Genomic DNA, 10,338 nt, shown 5'->3' with positions numbered 1-10,338 from the left:
CAAATTTAAAAACATGACAGATTATTACATTTTTAAGGAGTAGTATAGAAATATTTCTCAAATAGTATGGTAACCTTACATAGATAGCTACACTCAAGAATATATATTATACATTCCTTTCACTGAATATAGTATAGACGGCGAGTTCATCTTCTTCAATTCTTCTTTATTTAAACAGGCTGATACACATTCATTTCGTTCACCATCATTATTCTTCACAACTATATAGAGATCGTTTTCATCTTCTCTCTTTTTTCCGACACGACGACGCTTTTACCGACTCGACGTCGTTGATCTTCACCACTGGATCTGTAAAACAAACAAAAAACAAAAACGAAAACAGAGTATGAAAACAAAAGCATGATTGTGAGAATCAATTGATTTAAGAAAAAAAGGAAAAAAAATGAAAGAGTTGTGGTGTGTGCTCACAGTCTACGTCTTCATCGTTGTCTTTTCTTCACCACTGGATCTTTAAAACAAAAACAGAAACAAAAATAGAGTATCAAAACAAGAAAAAGAAAGAAAAGAAATGAAAGAGTTGTTGTGTGTGTTCACCCGTCTATGCCTGCATCGTTGTCTTTTCTTTATCACAATTTATTGTTCTTTTGGTGAGAAGAAATTCAATTCAAAAAGATATGTGAGTAATGAAAGACCACGTTTTACCTTTTACAGTTACAAATTATTAATTAAATTTTGTTTTCTTTGTGCAGGTTTCACCGGTTGTATACAAGAGTATAATGACATTAATTATACAAAAGACACAATACATATTTGCAAGCTAGATCTTTTTATCATACAATGAATTATAATTTGTTTGAAAGTTGAATGCAATTTCCTTTTTTTTTCAATTAACCTGGTTGTAGATCTTGACGTATTTACAAAAATACGCATTAGTTGGTTGACTTTGATATTATATATAGCTGTATCTTGTTTTATATGAAACATGTAGCTGTATCTTTTTTTTTTTTCAATTAACCTGGTTGTAGATCTTGACGTATTTAACAAAATACGCATTAGTTGGTTGACTTTGATCTTATATATAGCTGTATCTTGTTTTATATGAAACATGTAGCTGTATCTTCTTTTAATATATGCAATTTGTAAAATGTATGCAATTTGTATCTTCTTAGTCAAAAAATATATGCAGTTTGTACGTTGACATACATGAAAGTAACCACACCATACGTAAACGATACATGGCTGGGTTTTAGGGCTACGCAATTAAGACACAAGGTTTCCTAATCTATCAACAAACGTGTTTTGTTCCATATTTTCCAGAATATTTTTTATAAAAAAATATTTTCCAGAATATATATCAGTTATTTTTTATCCAGATATTTGTTGAATATTTAAAATAATGATAACTATAAATTTCTAAATTATATATTTTTAATTTTGTACATATTTTATATTTAAATTTTAAATATAATATATTTGATAGTTCTTAGATAGGCTAAAGTTTTGATGACTAAAAAAAATTAAGATTAAAAAAACATCTGATCATTTCTTCAAAAATTAAAATGTTATATGATAAATAATTTATTGATAATATTATTTTTATTTTCAGTTTTAATGCATCTATAATTGTTTTATTTTAAATATATTTTTTTGAAATTTTTAAAAAATATTTGAAGTGTTAAATATAAACATTATTTGAGATTATGATAAATAATTTTCAAAACAAACACAAAATATATCCGTAGATATGTTAAGTTTTAACCCGTATTCAAAAGTCATATTAATTCAATAAAATCATCATTTTAACTTTAACATGTTTAAAATTTATTTTTATTATTTTATAATTTACGTAACGATATATACATATAATTATAATCAAACTAAATATTAAGTAAATGTATTGTCCTTATTTCGATATTTTTTCCTTATTAAGTAAATGTATATTATTTTTTAATTTAAATTTTTAATAAATAAATTACTATTAGTCCTATATTTTAAAAATAAAATTTATTTTAAAATTCATTAACTGGTGTTATTTTCTGAGTATATAAACTTAATTAAAAATTTAAAATTGTTAAATTTATTATTTGGATTAATAATTTAATTATTGTTATTAAGTTCCTTTTTATTGTTGCAATCCAATTAAAATTATTATAATTATAATAATATATAAATATTTATTAACAAATTAAGGAGGTATTTAAAATTTTATAAATTTTGATATGAAAGATATTGAAATGAAATATTCAAAAAATTAGAGTATTATAATTGTTAGCTGGACATTTTTTAATTTACTTAAACATATATAATGTTTGTAAAAATCAGAAAACTGTAAAAATAATGGTTGTATCGATTATCTGACAAGTTAATTATAATATCGAAGACATAGAACAAAAGAACTAAACATCATAGATAAAAGAACTGGTTGTAACATTTTGGGGAAGATTAATACAATGAGTCCCATACGTTGATGAGAGATTTAGAGCAACCTTAGACCATGTTTATTAAGGTCCCTTAAGTGTCCCTTAAGTGGGTTTGTTAGAATATTTGGGCTTTTAATATTTAAGAAGAAAGGGAATTAAAGGAAGGGGCGTAGCTTAATTAGGAGCGTGAAGGGGCGTCCCTTACGGGCCACGTGCCGCGCTATGAATGGGGGGTCGAGCGGTGTCGGGGTTTCGAGAAAGGAGTTTCATTTTTGCTTCTCTTTCTTTGCGTCTTCTCTCCTTCGCTAAACGAAAGACGATGGCGATTTGAAAGGCGATTGTTTCGTCTCGGCGCCTCTCGTCGACGAAACGGCGACGGCTCTATCGGTGGGTGTCGGCGACGAAGGGAAACAGAGACCTTTCCATCGGTGGCTGTCATCGACCAAAGAAAACGCCCTTTCGTCTCGGCGCCTCTCGTCGACGAAACGGCGACTGCTCTATCGGTGGGTGTCGGCGACGAAGGAAAACAGAGACCTTTCCATCGGTGGCTGTCATCGACCAAAGAAAACGCCGACCTCTCGCTCTACGACCAAGGAAAACGCCGACCTCTCGCTCTATCGGTGGCTCTCTGAGACGGGTAACAACGGCGTCGCTTGCGGCTGAGGTGAATCGAAAAGGTAAATCTGAGGCTCCTATATGTTTATGTTTCAATCTTTCAAGCATGCATGTCTTTGATTCATCTTCGTGAATCTTTCAAAATCATCTCTGATTTGTTTTGATATGTTGGTGTTTTTGTGTCTTTAGGTTGATTGATGAAGAGGCATGAGCCAGGTAGATTCTTTCCTTCTTCATCGTCAATTTCAAAATACATATCCTCTGTTTTATTTTTGATTTGTCCCTGTCTGTTTTGTTTTTAGGTGGAGTGATGAAGAGGCCGTCCGAGGTAGATGGTGTCTTGGTGTAATTAGATATATTTTGCTCCTTCCTCATCGTCATTTTGTCTTTAGATGGTTTGATTTAGACATCACACAAGTTCATGGCTTCATTATGTACCAGTGATTGAGGTTTGATTCTTTTGCTGGAATGTGATTAGGTATAAGATCGAGGAAGTGTAGATACTGGCTTGGGAGAATCATGAGAAGAGAAAGGCTGAGATGGAGATGAAAACGATGGAGGTATGATTCTCAATCAAAACAAATTGTGGACCGGTTTAAATAGTTTTGGTGTTTGTTTGGAGTTTACTCGAAGAGTTTCTTTACATTGTTTTGAAGTTTGAATTGAAAGTGTTATCAATGTGTGATTTAAATCGTGGGTTAGTGTTAGGTAAATGTAATAAATAGCTTTCGATACATCCTCTGTCTTTAGTCTGGTAGTTGACGAGTTTACTCTTCTTTGAAAGCGTTTCAGAGAGTCATTTGTTTTCTGTGTTTGTGTGGCTGCAGGATTGATCAAGAGCCGTGAATGTGTGCACAATGTAGTCTCTTTGTCAGACAAAAAACGCCACCATCGTAAAGGTACTTTCTCTTTGACCTTTCTAGATGTATAACGTTTCTTTTAGCTCTGTTGAATTAAAATCGAGTGTACGCTTGTTTGAAACGAACTGAAATGATCAATGCTTAGATAATAAATAGAGTGGTTAGTGTAAGATAATGGTTGGCTTATTAGGTAATAAATACAGTTTATAGTTAGACTGAAATGAATGCTCTTAGATAAATGTGTGGCGATTGTGTTGTGTGATGAATGCTATTAGATAAATGTCTAATCAGTTATGGTTGCTTCTGATCAATGCTTGATCCCTCTCTTCAATTTCTAAACCGTGTGATGCTCTTCCAACTTTCTCACCTCTCTTCTTTTCATTATCTCTTCCCTTTTTCTTACTTTTGTTGTTTTCGTCCTCCTGATATGGATTCTTATCCATTTTCTTCTCACTCAAAGTTTGTTGAACTACTTAGTCAACAAACTCTTTCGTTTGGTAACAATGAAGATAGTGTTGAACTATCTTCATCACAAGTTCCATTTCAAAGCAGTCTTGGGACCGATGCTTCAAACTATGGGGGAGACACTGCGGCGGAGCGTAAAGGAAGACGCAAATGGACACCAACGGATGACGTGGTCCTGATCAGTTCATGGTTAAACACGAGCAAGGATCCAGTGGTTGGGAACGAGCAAAAATCCTTCGGTTTTTGGAAAAGAATAGCTGCCTACTTCGCTGCTAGTCCTCTGGTTGCTGGCTGTGAAGAGAGAGAGCCAAGCCATTGCAAGCAACGATGGCACAGGATCAATGACCTTGTGTCAAAGTTCTGTGGCTCGTGCGAAGCGACTACTAGAGAGAAAACGAGCAGCCAGAACGAGACTGATGTTCTCAAGCTTGCTCATCAAATCTTCTACAACAACTACAAGCAGAGATTCACTCTTGAACACGCTTGGAAGGAACTGCGCCACGACCAGAAGTGGTGCGAGCTTGCTACTTCTAAAACCGAAGGGAGCTCGAAGAAGAGGAAGTGTGAGGACGGTGCTGATTCCTCAAGCTCTCAAGCAACTTGCCCCAAGCGTTCCCCGGGTGTGAAGGCCGCAAAGATGAGTGCTAAGAAGCCGGTGGTAGATGAGCAGACGATGAATGGGTTCCAGACGATGTGGACAATCAAACAGCAGGATTTGGCCGCCAAATCAATGTTGTGTAAGATGAGTCTCCTTGAAGGTTTTATTGGAAAAAAAAGAACCTCTATCTGAGTGTGAAGATGCCCTCAAGAAGAAGCTGATTAGTGACTTGATGTCCAATTAGTTTCATGTTAAAGTTTAATTTCCTGTTTCATGTTTCATGTTGAAGTTTAATTTCCTGTTTCATGTTTAAGCTCTGTTTCGTTTTTAAGTTTCCTGTTAAGATGGTCTCTCTTTAAGTTTCATGTATAAAATGTAGTTGAAAGTTTTATGTATAAAATGTGTTTGATGGTTTCATGTTTCAATGTGTTTGATCGTATTTTCATTTTGTTCTTGCAGGTTCACGGGTCTTTGGAGTCAAAATCAAAAGAAAGAGTTCACGGGTCCTTGGAGTCTTCTAACGGGTCTTTGGAGTCTGGTCACGGGTGTAAAGCAAAAGACAGAGGTCTTTGGAGTCTTGTAATGTGTCATTGGAGTCTTATAACGTGTCTTTGGAGTCTTGTAATCACATTGTCTTTGGAGTCTTCACGGGTCTTTGGAGTCTTGTCTTTGTATAGTGTTAGAGCAAAAGAGAGAGGTCACGGGGCTTTGGAGTTTAGTGTTGTCTTTGTATAGTGTTCGAGTGTTGATGTTGTTATATATTCGTAAGTGTTGATGTTGTTATATATTCATAACATAAGCCATCTCTCTATCTCCACTCTCACAAGCCATCTCTCTATCTCTACTCTCACAAGCCATCTCTCTATCTTTATTCTCACAAGCCATTCTCTAAAATATTTAATCTCCCATTTTCTCTATATTTAATCTCCCATTCTCTCTATATTTAATCTCACACTATCTCTCATTCTTCTCTCCATTCTCACTATCTTTTATCAAAAATTTCCATATCGTAAACAACATTGTAAAACCAACCTCTCATGGCTTCTTCTTCTCATCAAACTTTCGATGAAATTTTCGATCAAACATTTGATCAATATTTTGATCAAACTTTCGATGAAACATTTGACAATTTGTGCAATGTTTATGGTAATCAAGAAGATGAAAGGAGGAGAAGAAAAAAACGAGTTTTTATCGAACGGAACCGGGAAGAAGGTCATCTCCAGTTATGGAATGATTATTTCAGTGACACTCCCACATATCCCAAAAATCTATTCAGACGACGATTTCGAATGAACAAGGCATTGTTCATGCGTATTGTTGATCGCCTCTCCAATGAAGTTCGATTCTTTCGTCAAAAGCAAGACGTTACCGGAAGACTTGGTCTATCTGCACTTCAAAAGTGTAAAGCATCTATTCGTGTGTTGGTATATGGTTCTGCGCTTGATGCGGTCGACGAATACCTCCGGCTCGGTGCAACCACTGCTCGCTTATGAGTGGAAAACTTTATGGAAGCAATAATAAATTGGTTCGACGATGAGTACCTAAGAAGACCAACACCGGCTGATCTTCAGTGTCTACTTCATATAGGAGAGGTTCGTGGATTTCCCGGGATGATAGGAAGCATCGATTGTATGCATTGGGAGTGGAAGAATTGTCCCACTGCATGGAAAGGCCAATATTCTCGTGGTTCGGGAAAACCCACAATCGTTTTAGAGGCCGTTGCTTCATATGACCTCTGGATATGGCATGCGTTTATTGGACCTCCAGGTACTTTAAATGATATTAATGTTCTTGATCGCTCCCCGGTTTTTGATGACATAATAAATGGTCGTGCCCCGCAAGTAAATTTCTCGGTCAACGGAAGAGAGTACCATTTGGTTTACTATCTCACCGATGCTATTTATCCAAAATGGGCAACTTTTATCCAATCTATTTCAATTCCACAAGGGTCGAAAGCAGTTTTATTTGCGCAACATCAAGAAGCTGTCCGAAAAGATGTCGAGCGGGCTTTCGGAGTTTTGCAAGCTCGATTTGCCATTGTTAAAAATCCGGCACTTTATTGGGATAAAGTCAAGATTGGGAAGATTATGAAAGCATGCATCATACTCCTTAATATGATAATAGAAGACGAACAAGATGACTACACTCAATATGATGTCTCAGATTTCCAACAAGGAGAAGGGAGCAGAAGTTCACATGTTGATCTGACCTATTCTACAGATATCCCTACTAATATTGCCAACCAGATGGGTGTTCGAACGAGAATTCGTGATAGACAAGCGCATGAACAACTAAAAGGTGACTTGGTTGAACATATATGGCGTAAACTCGGAAGTGATCAAGACAACAACAGAGCTTCGATGCCGCTTTGAAATTATTATCGTTCATTTATGTAATATTTGTTTTAATGTTTTAATGTTTCTATTTTAAAATCTATGTTTGAAATGTTATGTTTGATCTTTTTTATTTAATAAATAAATTTAATCTTTGTTTAAAATTTTATGTTTAAAAATAATTTTAATCTTTTTTAATTGTTAAGAACCTTAAGTAAGATACCACCAATAAACCCCAATAATTAACAGTCTCTTAGCAAAATCTCTTATCATAATTTTAATAATTAAAAAATCATTACAACCCACTTAAGAGACACTAATGGGTCTCACTAATAAACATGCTCTTAATGGTTGATCTCTAAAACCAAGTTTCTTGACTAAAAAATAATATTATTTTAATGTAATATAATTTTGTAATTAATGTTTTTATCCTTTAGACATGTGAACAAATAAAAATGTGACATGTGTGAATTATGCATCAGCAGAGTTTTTTGCAGGTTCAGTTTTCAGAACCTTAACCTCACTCTCTCTCCTCTTGTTTTATTGTTTTAATATATTAGTTGTTAGATATCAGTGAAAAAGTCTCGTTGGAGTTGCTATTTATATGTGAGTGGGTTAAGAGCATGATTATCCATGAAACTCAAGTGGGTTTCTTTAATCATTATTTAATTAATTAAATGTACTTAAGTGGGTTTAAGGATTCTAGTTAAGAAACTGTTCGATTTTGTGCCTCTAATGGTAGTTTCTTAACTAAGGGTTCTTAAAAAAAATTATAAATTTTTTTAAAAATAAAATTGATTTATTAAATAAATCATATTGAAAGATAACATTTTTAACATAGATTTTAAAATTTAAACATAAAAACAAAGAGTAGTAAAATAAAATAATTTGAAACGAGCCTTCATCACCTCCAAATTTACGCCATATATGTTCAACCAAATCCGCTTTTAGTTGTTGATGCATCAGTCTATCACGAATTCTAGTTCGAGCACCCATCATATTGGCGATATTTGTAGGCATATCTTGAGAAAAATAGAGATCGACATGTGAACTTCCGGTGTCGTCTCCTTGTAGGAACTCTGAAACATCAAATTGAGTGTATCCATCTCGTTCGTCTTCTACTATCATATTATGGAGTATGATACATGCTCTCATAATCTTCCCAATTTTGACTTTATCCCAAAAAAGTGCCGGATTTTTGACAATGGCAAAGCGAGCTTGCAAGACTCCAAAAGCACGCTCCGCATCTTTTCGGACAGCTTCTTGACGTTGAGCAAATAGAACTGCTTTCGGTCCTTGTGGTACTGGAATAGATTGGATAAAAGTCGACCATTTCGGATAAATACCATCGGTCAGATAGTAAGACATATGATACTCTCTTCCATTAACAGAGTAAGTGACTTGCGGAGCTTGACCCTTTATTATGTCATCAAAAACAGGTGAGCGGTCAAAAACATTGATATCATTTAAGGTACCTGGAGGACCAAAAAACGCATGTCATATCCAGAGATCATATGAAGCAACGGCCTCTAAAACGATTGTTGGTTTACCCGAACCACGCGAATATTGCCCTTTCCAAGCGGTGGGACAATTCTTCCAATCCCAATGCATACAATCGATGCTTCCTATCATCCCGGGAAATCCACGATACTCTCCAATATCAAGTAGACGTTGAAGATCAGCCGGTGTTGGTCTTCTTAGGTACTCATCACCGAATAAATTGATTATTCCTTCCACAAATTTTTCCACACATGCCCGAGTTGTTGTTTCCCCGAGCCGGAGATATTCGTCGACCGCATCAGCCACAGTACCATAAGCCAAGACACGAATGGCTGCTGTACACTTTTGGAGGGCAGAGAGACCAAGCCTTCCAAGACCATCTTTCTTTTGGCGAAAGAATTGAACTTCGTTGGAGAGTCGCTCAACAATGTGCATGAACAATGGCTTGTTCATTCTAAAACGTCGTCGGAATAAATTTTCAGGACACGTAGGAGTCTCACTGAAATAATCATTCCATAATCGTATATGACCGGCTTCTCGATTTCTTTCGATATAAACTCGTTTTTTTCTTTCTGGCTTCTCCTCTTCTTGACCACCATAAGCAATGACAAGATTCTCGAACGTTTGATCAAAATGTTGATCAACATATTCATCAAAATATTGATCAAAATCATCAGGATTATTATGAGAAGAAGATGCCATGGTTACCTACATCAAAATATTCATCAATATTTTTTTTTTGTCATGAAGCCTCATATTATAATTTTTTTTTTGTCATGAAACTTCATATTATATAAGGTTGGTAAAAAAAATTGGTAAGTAGTAAAACCCTTCTTAATCACCTTCAATTAAAAAAAAAAACTAAGCCTCATATTTTTTTTTGTCATGAAGCTTCATATTATACAAGGTTGGAAAAAATATAACTTACCCCTTCTTAATCACCTTCATTAAAAAAAAAAACTATGATGAATGTTTGTGAACTTGCCTTACGGAGTATCTCTTTATGCAGCCCTTGTTTTGTTGTACCCCTTGGTATGTTTTGTTGCAGCCCTTGGTATGAGAAAGAGAAGATGATATTGGCGATGATATTTTGATGATATGTGATTGAGAAACGAGAATATGAGAAAGAGATGATATTGGCGATGAACACTGAAACTACAAATGACACAAAGAAACTAGAATACTTTCATTTCATTACAAACTAGAGTACTTCATTTCATTTAAAGACAATGAGAGTAGAAAACAACAAACCCAACAGCAGTCTTGTGACACAACAAAACAAGAAAGACCAAGCTGTTTCCGTGACACAACAAACCAAGAAAGACATAGCTACTTCCGTGACACAACAAACCAACAAAGACATAAGACTGACACAAGAAAACAACAAAACACTTCTGCTTTTCCACGTTTGTGACACAACACGAGAAGACCACTGCAATGCTCCACTATGTGATGAACACAACACCTGAGATTAATAAAATTTATATGAGAACAACAAGACATAAGAATAATAAACAGAAACAGAAACCTGAGATGTGCAAACCCTTCGGTTTCACTACAATGCTCCACTATGTGATGAACACAAC

General features: G+C 35.0%; 1 protein-coding gene across 1 annotated transcript; it reads left to right on the top strand.

Annotated features, from left to right (window-relative positions):
- Nucleotides 1-4,283: 4,283 nt before the first annotated feature.
- LOC106334512 (glutathione S-transferase T3-like) lies at nucleotides 4,284-5,440 on the top strand. Its single transcript, XM_013772804.1, has 2 exons — nucleotides 4,284-5,079; nucleotides 5,379-5,440. The coding sequence occupies exons 1-2, from the start codon at nucleotides 4,284-4,286 to the stop codon at nucleotides 5,438-5,440; spliced, it is 858 nt and encodes a 285-aa protein (XP_013628258.1).
- The last annotated feature ends 4,898 nt before the right edge of the window (nucleotides 5,441-10,338 follow it).

This window comes from Brassica oleracea, chromosome C1, assembly GCF_000695525.1.
Source record: "Brassica oleracea var. oleracea cultivar TO1000 chromosome C1, BOL, whole genome shotgun sequence".
NCBI lineage: Eukaryota > Viridiplantae > Streptophyta > Magnoliopsida > Brassicales > Brassicaceae > Brassica > Brassica oleracea.
Note: the sequence above shows the minus strand (reverse complement) of the source record. Positions and strands in the feature narration are given on the sequence as shown.